At 40.6% G+C, this 13544-nt stretch overlaps 2 protein-coding genes across 8 annotated transcripts in view; one reads left to right on the top strand and one right to left on the bottom strand.

The window, feature by feature from the left end:
* ANKRD17 (ankyrin repeat domain 17) overlaps positions 1-13544 on the top strand; it is a 182717-nt gene that overhangs the window by 147797 nt on the left and 21376 nt on the right. For all 7 annotated transcript variants that reach the window (XM_003265726.3, XM_003265727.2, XM_030818976.1 and 4 more), the window contains 3 exons: positions 7903-8074; positions 11912-12359; positions 13162-13317. In XM_003265726.3, the coding sequence (XP_003265774.1) occupies positions 7903-8074; positions 11912-12359; positions 13162-13317 (776 nt within the window). The remainder of the gene's footprint in view (positions 1-7902; positions 8075-11911; positions 12360-13161; positions 13318-13544) is intronic.
* LOC100583834 (high mobility group protein HMG-I/HMG-Y-like) lies at positions 11086-11792 on the bottom strand. The gene has a single exon (XM_004088994.3). The coding sequence runs from the start codon at positions 11613-11615 to the stop codon at positions 11295-11297; it is 321 nt and encodes a 106-aa protein (XP_004089042.1). The 5' UTR covers positions 11616-11792; the 3' UTR covers positions 11086-11294.

The raw sequence follows: 13544 nt of genomic DNA, 5'->3' as shown, positions 1-13544 counted from the left end.
TTTCTAATTTGGAAAATTTGGTTTATAAAAACTGCTGCAGAAAGCTGGGCATGATGGTACATGCTTGTAGTCCCAGCTACTCAGGAGGCTGAGCCCAGGAGTTCAAATCCGGCCTGGCCAACGTAGTGAGGCCCCGTCTCTACAAAAGAAAAAGAGATCAGTGGCCATTATATTAAGGCCACCAGATTTTTTAATACTTATTTAGTAAACATTTATTTATTGAGCATTTACTAAGTGGAAGAGTCCCTGCTCTGGAGTAGTTCCATCTGGTCAAGTTATGGAATCTTCTTAACAGTTAATTGCTTGCTCTCTTAGAACATTATGTTCTTGGCTGTTAGAATCCCTAGCAGATATTTTAAACTTACATTTTTGATGTAATTATTTCACCCCCTTCACATCATTTGTTTTTTTTCCTCTACCTTTTTTTTTTTTTTTTTTTTTGTAAACTTTTAGGGAGCTAGGTTATAGTATATTTTTCAAACACAACCTATCCCATTCTCGGTTTCACACATTTCATTCCCTGATTATTGCTTTCTATCTTTTCAACTTTACTCCCTCTAGAATTGTACTTTTAATAATCCTGCCAACACCACCGACCAATAAATGGTAAGAACCATTTATGTCATACTACCCTTTCATTGTTCCTTACTCCTTTCTTTCTTATTCTCACATGAACCTCAGTAACTAAATGTGTTGAGAGAAAACAATCTTTATGACTAATTTTACTTGAAATGTGTGACAACAAACCCTTTTATGCTGACCGGTAGCTTTACTAGATTTCCCTAGCCCTTTAATGCTGACCAGTAGTTAAAATGCTGCATTTCCTTAATTTGGTCTTCCATTCATCTAGACCACTGTTTCTTACTTTCTCCCTTATCCTAGGAACTCCAGCACCATCTCTCTTTCACCTTCAATAGGTGACCTTGCATCCTGAGAAAATTGAAACATCAGAAGAAAACTTGCAAAGACTTTCCCTACACCATCTTATCTGCCCACCAATACCTGCACCTCCTCTTCTTTACCTTTAATGAGAAAATGGAAGCATCAGAAGAAAACTTCCAAAGACTTTGCCTACCCTATCTATCCACCCACCAACATCTACACCCGTATACTTCCTACCAGTGACTAGATAAACTTTTTTTTTTTTTTTTGAGACAGAGCCTCTCACTCTGTCACCCATGCTGGAGAGCAGTGGCATGATCTCAGCTCACTGTAACCTCCACCTCACAGGTTGAAGTGATTCTTCTGCTTCACGCTCCCAAGTACCTGGGATTACAGGCATGGGCCACCATGCCCTTCTAATTTTTGTATTTTTGGTAGAGACGGAGTTTCACCATGTTAGCCAGGCTGGTCTCGAACTCCTGACCTCAGGCAATCTGCCCGCCTTGGCCTGCCAAAGTGCTGGGAATAACAGGCGTGAACCACCATGCCCAGCCTAGATAAACTTTTGGTAACCAGTCCCTTCATTGTGTACCAGATCCTATATGGTTTCTCCTTCTCAACAGCACTGCCATAGCAATTCCTTTTCTTTCTCCTATTTTTTCCCTCTCTTGAATCATTCTCATCAGCATACACACTTATTTCTCCAACCTTAAACACAGAAAACCTTTTGACTTCAACCCTCTTGCCTCAACTTTTTAGCTACAGACCTATTTCTCTGCTTCCCTTTGCGGTAAAGATCCCTGAACCGCCGCTTTCAGTCACCTCCATTTTTTCTTCCATTATCCTGAATCTGTTCCTGACAGGCTGGCTCTCAACTCCCACAACTCACTAAAATTATGCTTTTGTGATTTCCAGTGACTTTCATGTAGCTAAATCCAATGGTTACTTCTCCTCTCCATCTTTATCTTACTGAACTAATAACATTTGATATACTGTCTTCACTTGGCTTTCATGCCACTACAGGCATTTTTTTTCCTCCTACCTGTCTGGATGTTCCTGTGTCCTCTTGCTGGTTCCTCCTCTTCTCCCCTACCTTTTAGCGAAAAGTCTTTTGACTTGTTACATGGTCTTTATCCACTGGTGGTCTTATCCTGCCCCCTAACTTTAAATGTACACCAGTTGATCCCGAATGTTCATCTCTAGCTCAGACTTCTTTGCTAAACTTCAGTCTCATGTATTCAGCTAGCTGTTCAACATTTGAATACCTAATTAGACATCTCACACTTGATGTGTCCAAATATGAACTCCTGATCTTTGCCCACCCCAAACCCACAACTCTTACTGCTCAGGCCAGAAACCTTGAAGTCATCCTTAATTTCTCTGTATACTCAATCGCTTTGAAAAATCTCGTTACCTTTGCCTGAAAATTAGCTACTCAGGTGGTGGAGGTGGGAGGATCACCTGAGCCTGGGGAGGTCACTGCGGTGAGCTGTGATTGTGCTCCTGTACTCCAGCTTAGGCAACAATGTGAGACCTTCTCTCAAAATATAGATATATAATCTTTATCACTTCTCACCATGGTTCAAACAATTAATTTAATCTCATACCTGCATTAGTCATTTAACTGGTCTCCCTGATTCCATCATCGCTTGTAGTTTATGTAGCACTCTGATCCTCTTCAATTATCTAAATCAAATCATATCACACTTCTGTTCAGAGCCCGACGATGACTTTCCATTTCCCTCTCAGTAAAAGACAGTCTTTAAAATGCTCTGCAAGGCCTTAGGTGATCAAGCCTCCTGATACTGTTCCCTGAAACTCATTTTCTACTGTTCTTAGCCACACTAGCTTACTTGAATATACTGGGTCCAGTTCTAACTTAGAGCTTTTGTACTGGCTCTTTTTGGCTGAAATATTTTATGTCCTTCAGGTGTTCACTTAACTTCATCTCATGAGGGGTACACTGATTACCCTATTTAAAAATCAAACCCCCCCATTTGTCTCCATACACACATTTTTCATCTTGCTGCTCTTTTCCCCTTTTTTACATTGCACTTACCACCTTTTAACAAACTATAATGTATGCGTTCTATTTGTCTGTATCCACCCTCCCCTAACCAACTAAATGTAAACTTGAAGACAGGGATGTTTTATCCGGTTTACTGATGAAACTAGAACTGTGATAGCACATAGCAAGTTACCAGAAAATTTTTGTTGGATCTTTCCCCTACCTTCCTTTGAAACTTCTTGATCTCTTTCTGCTGTTGATATTACTACTCTTTATTGAGAAATGAAATCTTGATGCTACTTTTAGGTTCTCAATTATTTTTGCCTCCCATTCTTTACATCCAGTAAATGAATTAACTTGGTAAGTTAACTTAGACCAGTATCTGGCACCTATTAGACCCTCTATATATTAGCTGTATTAGCATTGTCATCATGATTATTATCATCATCACTACCATCACCTTTTATTTAGCTTTGGCAGTCTCTGTGTCTGCCTTCTGTTCCATCCACTTCCTCTCTGAGTGATCACTTCTCACCCAAAATTTTGCATTTGGCTTCTTAAAAGTCTCCCTGTATACATATCTGTGTCCCTCTCTTATCTGTTGTCTTCAGTATTCCTTTTCTGCTCTGGTGTAACTTTTCCAGTTTCACTTTTTTTTTTTAAAGACGGAGTCTCACTCTGTTGCCAGGCTGGAGGGCTGTGGCGCAATCTCGGCTCACTGCAACCTCCGCCTCCTGGGTTCAAGCGATTCTCATACTTCAGCCTTCTGAGTAGCTGGGACTACAGGTGCGCACCACCACACCCAGCTAATTTTTGTATTTTTAGTAGAGATGGGGTTTCACCATGTTGGCCAGAATGGTCTCGATCTCTTGACATCGTGATCTGCCCACCTTGGCCTCCCAAAGTGCTGGGATTACAGGCATGAGCCACCGTGCCCAGCCCACATATTTTTTTAATACGTGGGTGGGATGCCTTACTTTCTCCTCAGAAACCCTCAGTGCCTCTTCGTTGATTGCATAGGAAATTCTAAACATTCAGGTCTTCCTGTTATTTCTCCAGGCTCATCTTTCACTGTGGTTCGCTACTCCTCACATACCCCATTCACTTTCATATATCCAAATCTGCAGTATTTGTTTAGTCTGGACTGGCTCTCCCCAAGTCCCTAAATTCTCATCTTATAAAGCCTAACTCCCAAGTGTCACTTTGTTTCCTGAGCCCTCAATTAGAAATCATCAGTTGAGTTAGTGCCCTTTCCCATTCCACAGTGAAGTTATTTTTTTTTTTTTTTGAGACGGAGTCTCACTCTGTCGCCCAGGCTGGAGTGCAGTGGCGTGATCTTGGCTCACTGCAAGCTCCGTCTCCCAGGTTCATGCCATTCTCCTGCCTAACTTGACCCTTTTTCTCAAAGCCTCTAACCTCCCCCACATACACTAACAAACATGACAGCAGTTCTTCAAGAAGTAAAGTGAGATTTAGGCTTATGAGAGAAAGTGAGAGAAAATATAGAAAGTGAGACTGAATTTTTAGTTTTATTTTCTTATGCCTCTGGACGTACTTGAATCTTCCTGGTTTAGTTACTCTTTCCATATGCTCTCTGGGATTTTCTATCAGTTATTAGCACCTCTCCCTATGCCTTTATCTTCAATTTCTACTGTTTTACTAACTCCTACCCACTACCTACAGCTTCAGTCAAGGTAGAGGTACAATCAAGGTAGCTCTATCCTAATGAAACTTTTTCTCAAATTTAGTATTTTGCCTTTCTTTTAATGCTTATAATAATCTCTATGTCTTATTAACTATTTTAAATTAAATCTCAGCTCAGAACCATGTGACCTGCTTCTCCAATAAACTTAACTGTGGTGGAGGTAACCAATGGCATCTTAACTGACAAATCCTTCTTTTTTTAAATTTTATTTTTTGTGTCTTTTCATTTCACAAAGCACGCCAAATCCATTTACCTCTTTGATGCCCACCACTTTCGTGAGGTTTACCAGTGTTGATCTGGCTGGCCTTCCTTCTCCCACTGGAGTTGCTTTCTCCTGTTTGTCTTCCTCTGATTATGCCTTTCAGAAGCTTCATTTGTTCTTCCTTTACCCCTTAGATATTCTCTCTGTCACACACACATATACATAAACTCTCTCTTTATATATGTATAATATTTATATATTTTATTATATATAGTAAAATAGTAGGTATATGTGTGTGTGTATACACACACACACACAGTTATACCTTTTTCCTCTGGTTACCTCATTTGTTAGTTTCAGCTACCACCTGCAAACTTATGATGCCTCTTAAATCCTGTATCTGTTGATCCACACTTGCTAATTCTGCTTACTTTTAGAGCTCCATGCCATGTAAAGTTGGGTTATTTTGTAGCCATAACTTGGTATCTCCCCCCAGAAAGTTTCCCTAGGACCTCTGAATTAGTGCCCTACCTACTCTTAGTGAATTCAGAGGGTTAGTAAAATATATCCGATTATCAAAACGCCGGCATTAAAACTTCAAAATTTAGAAACGAGTAAATACTTTACCTCTTAGGGTTAAACTCTGAAGTTCCATAATCCAAACTCATATTACTCTTGCCAAAGGGCTACCCCCCGCCCCCCACCGACTGACTCTACCAGCCCTGAGAAATTTACATATCTAAGACCCAGCCACACCCTATGACCTACCCAGACCTACCCAAACCTACCACCCCCATCAACATCTAGGACATATGGGCTTAAAATGAAATCCTGCTTTCTGAATTAAAACAATTATTCTTTTAAAAAAATTCTCCACTCCCAAATCCCCCCTGCCCCCCGCTTAAATAGCAGTCATAATTAGCTCCTGCTACCAGACAAGCTCAAAATTCCAGCAAAATGAACAACCCATCATGGATAAGCCAAAACTCTAAAACTTCATTTGCTGTTTTGAGTCTCCCCCAAACCATTCCTTTCCCAGGATTTTTCTGTCTGTACAGATATGATACAGATAAAGTATTGATTTTGTTATTCCTAATCCTGAAGTAGAGAGACTTAATACACACTGGTAGCCATATCTGCTTTGATAATATGTTTTTCTGGTGCACGTTTCACCTTTGCTTTCACTCCTCCTCTCCCTCTTATACTTACCTGTTCCACTAAGTCAAAGCTAGACAGAACAACCACACTTCTCCCTCCTTCACTAGGGTCCATGTGGAGAAAACACATAAACAAGGCTCAAATGAGCTGAGTCACACATGCTCAGTTTCTTCTTTCAAACTCACCAGTCAGATATTGTTCCTCCCTTGTGGTGATCCAGGGAGTAAAGGTCACCAGTTACTGTTTTGTTCCTAATACTTAAGCAGGGGTAAAAGCTCGTCCTCTACTGATCTTCAGACTGGAGCTTTCTGGGAGTCCAGCAGAAATTTCCAGGGTTACGATGCAGGCAGTTTCTGTATCTTTAGCTTTTAGATGCATTCTTTCCTAAAATCAGTCTGCTGGAGAAAGTATGGGTATTCTACATACAGGTTTTCCTTCACTGTTGCCCTTTTCAGGAATAAGACTTATCTCTCACCTAGCCTAAGGTAAGTATGTTGCATTACCCCAGGGTGTAAAAACCTGGTGGTGGGCCAAACTTTTCAAGAACCTAGCAGAGAGCTGGTTTGACTGTCATGGGTTATCAGAACTTATTAACGTTAGTGTCACTAAAGTTGGTATACAACCCCCCCGCTGCTAAATTTGGCTTAAAAAAAAAAAAAAAAAAAAAACCGGAGAGGGTTAATTTGAAAGGCAGGAAAGAGAATATCTAGCAAAAGCACAGCACTTAAAAGATGAAGTCAGACTTTTTTGAATGAAAACTAAATATTGTTTGGCTTATGAATTTGTGAGGACTGGTTTTACATGTTGTAGGCTCCATGCCTTAACTGACATTGTTTTGACACATATTTAAAATACACATAAAATAATTCAGAATGCTAGATTATGGGTGGAGAATAGTTTTTAAAAAACATCTTTTAGATGACATGCAGACAGAGTTTGAAGATGATTTTCATACCTTTATGAACCAAGAAGGAAAATTTAACAGTTAAAATAGTTTATTAAGATATATTTTTGGACTTTTAAACCTACACTTAGTTTTTTGACTATGAAGGTAATAATGTACTCATTTTAACAAATAGAAACAATGTATAGTTATATAAAGTAAAATTGAAAGTCACCATCTTTCTGCTATCCCTCCTCCTGTTCCACCCTCCAGAGTTAGTCTCTGTTACCCTTTTATTTATAACTTTTATGGTTTTTTTTCTGTATTTATACAAATTGATGCACAAAGAGGGTTCTTTTCTCTCATAAAAGTGATTATTAGTCTTCAGTGTGCCTTTTTTTCTCCTAACAAATGTAAATAGCATTTTCCCAAGTACGTATTTATAATACTTACGGTGGCTATCTAGTGTTCTGTGAATATATACTGTTAATTTATTCCTTCCCATTGATAGATTTACCTTGTTTCCATGTATTGCCATTATAATCAATTTGCAAAGAAAATTTCTGAACCCTTGTTTTTTCACTAGAGATAGACATTTTATAGAATAAGTTGTTAGGATAAGATAAGCAGTTTGTAATTTTTGTTAGGAGGCTTTCAAATTACTTTTTCTAAAATGTAAATATTCATGCCCACAGCAGTACAGGAGAGAATTCAGTTTCTCAAACTTGTGCTGATATCTGATACCTTTTTAAATTTCGCCAAATTAATGATCAAAAAATGGTACTTTGTCAGTTCAACTTACATGTCCTTAATGATTAAAAGCTATGTATCTGTTTATTATTTACCCATTTTAAAATTAGTCTTATATTGTTAATTTGATCTTGATATTGTAAAAATAGTCTCTTTAGAGTGGTTTGAATATGATCTTGATAAAACAATGAATTGAACTAGATGACTTTGAATTTTATGATATCATGGTTTCCTTATGATTAAATGATTATGTGACAACTTCTTCTCCAGGGTAAATTTCAACGTTGTATTTCTGCTTTATTAATCTTTAACAGTTAAGGGAAGAAAGTCGGAGGCTGGCTTTGGCTGCGAAAAGAGAAAAAAGAAAAGAGAAGAGAAGAAAGAAAAAGGAAGAACAAAGAAGAAAACTAGAAGAAATTGAAGCCAAAAATAAAGAGAACTTTGAACTCCAAGCTGCTCAAGAAAAAGAAAAGCTTAAAGTTGAAGGTATTTTCTCTTAACAACCATCCCATTTGTTTTATATTCTAGTTAAAATTATATTTACTTGATTATCAGTCACTCTTGAAAATATACTTTTAAGTTATTAACCCCTTAACATAGGCCAGGCACAGTGGCTCACTACCATAATCCAAGAATTTTGTGGTAGGTCAAGGTGAGAGAGTCATTTGAGTCTAAGAGTTCAAGACCAGCCTGGGCAACAAAGTGAGACTGTCTCTACAAAAAAAGAAAAAAAAAATGTTAATTAGCTGGACACAGTAGCATACTCCTGTAGTCCCAGCTAGCTACTGGGGATGGGGGGGATGCGGAGGTAAGGTGGGAGGATCACTTCAGCCTGGGAGGTTGAGACTGTAGTGAGCCATGATCTGGCACCACTGCACTCCAGCCTGGGTGACAGAGCAAGACCTTGTATCAAAAAAAAGAGAAAAGAAAAGATATATGCTTTTTTTTGTTGTTGACTGAATTCCTCCCTAACTTTATTATGAAAAGTTTCAAAACTACAGACAAGTTGACAGATGATAAAATGAATACCTGAATACATTCCACCTACATTGACAAAATTGTTAAAATTTTACCATATTTGCTTTATTTTTCTCTTTAAGTACGTCTACATATTTTTTTCTGAGCCATCTAAAAAGTAGATTGCAGACATCCTGACATTGCGCCTGTAAATCGTTTTTTGTTTTTTTTTTTGAGACCGAGTCTTGCTCTGTTGCCCAGCCTGGAGTGCAGTATCATGCTCTCGGTTCACTGCAACCTCCGTTTCCCGGATTCAAGCTATTCTCCCACCTTAGCTTCCCAAGTAGCTGGGACTACAGACACGTGCCACCATGTCCACCTAATTTTCGTATTTTTAGTAGAGATGGGGTTTTGCCATGTTGGCCAGACTAGCCTCTAACTCCTGATCTCAAGTGATCCCCCCTGCCTCAGCCACCCAAAGTACTGGGATTACAGGCATGAGCCACCGCGCTGGCCACCTATAAATAATTAAGCCCACATCCCAAGAATGACATTTGCTTACATCATCATAATACCATTTTAGGTATTATAAATGGTAATTTCATAATATCATGTACAATCCAGATCATCGATTTCTTCAAATGAGGGAATTATTTTTAACTAGGTTGTAATCAAAAGGTTATTTGGGATGGAAGTATAGTAATCCTGTCCCTTCATATCCACAGGGGATGGTTTCCAGGACCCTCACGGATACCAAAATTCAGATAGTCAAGTCTTTATATAACATGGTGTAATATTTGCAGAAAAATTATGCACATTCTCCCATATACTTTAAATCATCTCTATATTACCTCTAATACCTAATATAACGCAAATGCTGTGTAAATAGTTGTTATACTGTATTTTTTAAATTTGTATTTGTTTATTGTTTTGTTTTTTGAATACTTTCAATCTAGTGTTGGTTAAATCTATGGATAAAGAGGACTGACTGTATTGTGGGAAGGAACCATTGCCATGAAACTACCAAAAATATGTGCATGCAATGTGTGTATGTGTGTTTGTGTTTTGTTTTGTTTTTTAATTTCCCTTCTCCAGCCTTTTATTTTGAAAATTTTCAAACTACAGAAAATTTTAAGGATTAATATGGTGAACACCTCTATGTCACCTATATTTTTAAAACATTTTGGCACACATGGGATGTGTCTTCTCCTTTTTTGAGTAGTTTGCATGTAAGCTATACACATCAGGTGAAGTCACCCCTAGATACTTGATTTTGTATTTCCCAGAAAGAGGACATATTTTACATAACTGCAACAACATTAAGAAATTTAATAACTATATAATAATACATAGTATACAGTACATACTTATATTTTCCAAACTGTCCCCCCAATTTTTTTTTTCTCTGAGAAAAGGATATATATATATTTTTTTTTATTCAAGTAACTGCAAATAGGAAACCAGAGGGAGAGCCCCAGGCTGGAATAAATCATGGCTACCCCTCCCCAGCAGAACAGGGGGAGGAGGTGGTTCCTACACCCTTTACGGTCGATTCAGGCCCCCTTGCTCACTCTGCTGCAGCATCCTAGGGGCAGGGCCCCACCTTCCTTGGGACTAGGGTAGTCGGTCACCCAGCCTGCCATGCGCCATCCCCTCTTCCCCACGAAGAGTATCTTAGGGGAGGGGATCGTGGGCAGAACAGGAGGCAATGAGGATGAACATTTGGTGCTGGTAGTGGCAGCAGTGACGGATGTCGAAGAATGGAACACTGAACAAAAAATACCACCACTGTCCAGAGGTAGTTTGTGAACAGAGGAAAAATGGAACCAGAACCTTGGGGAGGCAGGGAGGAGCAGGAGGATTGGGAGCAGGCAGGGTGAGCTCCTTGTTATTGGTGCCCCTTCTGAGGAGGGGAAATGGCCGAGTGGCAGAAGCAAAGTAAGGATGGGGGAGTGGCCCCAGCCCACCTCAGGTGGTGGCCACAGGGCTTGTGGGCCTCACCTGGACAATAAGTGACTGCATCTCCATCACCGCAATATGTGCTCAGATCCCAGGCGGAGGGCAAGGGGGCTGGGGCCACAGTGAAGAGGGAGTAAGAGGCTCACACCCCTCCTGCCTTCCTGTAGCCAAAGGGGACTGTCCAACCTAGTGCAGGGACTAGGGGAGGTGGGAAAGGATGAGAAGTGTGAGCCCCACGTAGTGACAAACACAGTGTGGCTGGGGGAATCCTGGGGCCAGCACCCCCTCCATTGGCCACACGTGCTGCCAGGGCAGTGGAGTAGGGCATGCCAGGATGAGATGGGGCTTGAGCCCCTTTTAAGGCCAAGGGAACCCTCCCAGACCACACTGGGAAGCCAGAGGGAACAGTGGAGGAGCAGAGAGGGTGCCCCCAACACCAGAGAGCAGTGTTGCTACTACTAAGAGAGTGGGGATGCAGCATGTGCAGGATGTGGCTAAGTGGGATGTTAGCATTGTCCAGGAGGGTACTTGTGTATGTGTGGGTGGTCGGGGAGAGCTGGGAACTGAGGCCAGGGGGAAACTGCTTCCCACTCAGCCCATGGGGGCCCTGCAGTGGCTGGTGTGCTGTGTAGTGTGGTGGTGAGGGCACAGGTGGAAGGATGGGGGTGGCGGCCGGAGGCAGTGGTGATGGTGAGCCTGGGAAAGGGGCGGGGGTGGTGGAAGCGGAGCAAAAGCTGTCCAGTCCCAGAAGGAAGCTGCTCCTTCAGTGAGGCACAGGCAGCACACACGGTCACTGCTCCTCCTCCGAGGACTCCTGCGAGATGCCCTCCTCTTCCTCCTTCTCCAGTTTTTCCCTGCCCCTTGGTTTCCTTCCTGGAGTTGTGGTGGTTTTCCGGGTCTTGGCAGCTCCCTTGTTTTTGCTTCCCTTTGGTTGGCCCCAGGGTCTCTTAGGTGTTGGCACTTCACTGGGCTCTTTCTGACTCCCTACCAGTGCTGTCCCGGGACTCACCGGAGGCTGCTTGCGGGGCCTGCCCCAGCCCTGCTTCTCAGTGCTGTCCATTTTCTGCTTGGAGGCCAAGGGCTGGCTGGACTTCAAGCTCGACTCGCTCATCTTCTCTAAGGAGCAGGTGGAAGATTGATGGCTGGAATGGCCTTCTTGGAGCCACGCCAGCACCAGAAATGCCCCCCAAAATATTTTTTATAACTGCCTGCTATTCTTTGAACAGAACGTGGGTACACAGAATATATCAGTCCTATCCAGCTCGTTACCAATGAATGTGAGAATAACTTACATGGCTAATAGTAGTAGAGTATCTCTCCTGGGTTTTACTTTTCTTCAAGTGCTTATAGCTAAATACATTCTGGGAACACTTAGAACTTGCTAATTCAGTATTGCTACTTTTACAGATGAGCCTGAAGTCTTGACAGAACCTCCAAGTGCCACAACCACTACTACTATAGGTATATCTGCAACCTGGACAACTTTGGCAGGTTCTCATGGTAAAAGAAATAATACCATAACTACAACCAGTTCAAAGAGGAAAAACAGGAAAAATAAAATTACTCCAGAAAACGTTCAAATTATATTTGATGATCCACTACCAATTTCATACAGTCAGCCAGAGAAGGTGAATGGAGAGTCCAAGAGCAGCAGTACCAGCGAGAGTGGGGACAGTGATAACATGAGGATTTCCAGCTGCAGCGATGAAAGTAGTAACAGCAACAGCAGTCGTAAGAGTGACAATCATTCACCAGCTGTGGTCACTACCACTGTGAGCAGCAAAAAGCAGCCATCAGTTCTTGTTACATTTCCAAAGGAAGAGAGAAAATCTGTTTCTGGCAAGGCTTCAATAAAGTTAGTTCCAATTTTTATTTTCAGTGTTTATAGTGTCATCATGAAATACCGTATTACTGAATTTTTTGGTAAAGAAAGTAAATTCGCAACTTGCAAAATAGGATTTTTCTTTGTGCTAAAGAAGGTACAGTTTCAATTGAATTGAAGAATAAGCTTTGTTTAGATTTTGTACTAATGAGACATCAAATTATTTTTACTATGTAATTTCTTTTTTTTTTGGTTGTTAAACTTAGCACATGAAAAATAAGGATTGTGGTTTTAAAGGGATTATTACTGTGATTCAACTCTGCTAAATGTGTACCCTAGGTAGTATCTTCTTAAAGTTGGCTCTTTAGGCTGGGTGCAATGGCTCATGCTTATAATAATAGCTCTTTGGTAGGCCAAAGTGGGAGGATTGCTTGGGCCCAGGAGTTCAACACCAGCCTGGACAACATAGGGAGACCCTGTCTCTACAAATAATTTTTTTTTTTTTAATTAGCCGATGTGATGGCATGCGCCTGTGGTCCCAGCTACTCGGGAGGCTGAGGCAGAATGATCACCTGAACCCGATAGCTCAAGGCTGCAGTGAGCTGTGTGATTGCACTGTTGCGCTCCAGCCTGGGTAACAGAGCGAGACCTGTCTCAAAAAGAAAAAAAAAAAAAAGGCTGTCTATATTATATGCTAAATATGAGGAGAAGTGAAAAATAAGGTCATTTTTTATTTAAAAATAAATTTTAAAAAATTGTGTAGCAGACTACCTTTATCATTTAAAAATTCTACATCTGTTCTATATTTAATGTACTTTCCCTCTCTTTGTTAAAGATTGTCAGAAACTATCAATGAAGGGACCAGTAATTCTCTATCTACTTGTACAAAATCTGGTCCATCTCCCCTTTCCTCTCCAAATGGGAAGTTAACAGTAGCAAGTCCTAAGCGTGGGCAAAAGAGGGAAGAAGGATGGAAAGAAGTTGTAAGAAGGTGAGTAATTGTTTTTGTCATTCTTTTTATGTGCTATATATCACAGTCAAGTGTTATTTACCTTATAATTAAATTCCTCCTACTCTTTTAAAGGTTGCAAACAAACTGATGGTTCAAGGCTAAATTTGACCAACAGAGAGAGCCTGTGCCATATTTTAGATGAAAAAAATTACATGTTAATTTGGCCCCTCAAAAGTATTGGAGTTTGCTTTAAGAACTATCTTAGA

Source organism: Nomascus leucogenys, chromosome 9 (genome assembly GCF_006542625.1).
Source record: "Nomascus leucogenys isolate Asia chromosome 9, Asia_NLE_v1, whole genome shotgun sequence".
NCBI lineage: Eukaryota > Metazoa > Chordata > Mammalia > Primates > Hylobatidae > Nomascus > Nomascus leucogenys.
The sequence above is the reverse complement of the archived record's forward strand: the minus strand, read 5'-3'. Positions and strand labels throughout refer to the sequence as shown.

Bases quoted from the DNA above. Each gene is read 5' to 3' on its own strand.
- LOC100583834 (XM_004088994.3), bottom strand. From the start codon at position 11,615: ATGAGCGAGTCGAGCTTGAAGTCCAGCCAGCCCTTGGCCTCCAAGCAG.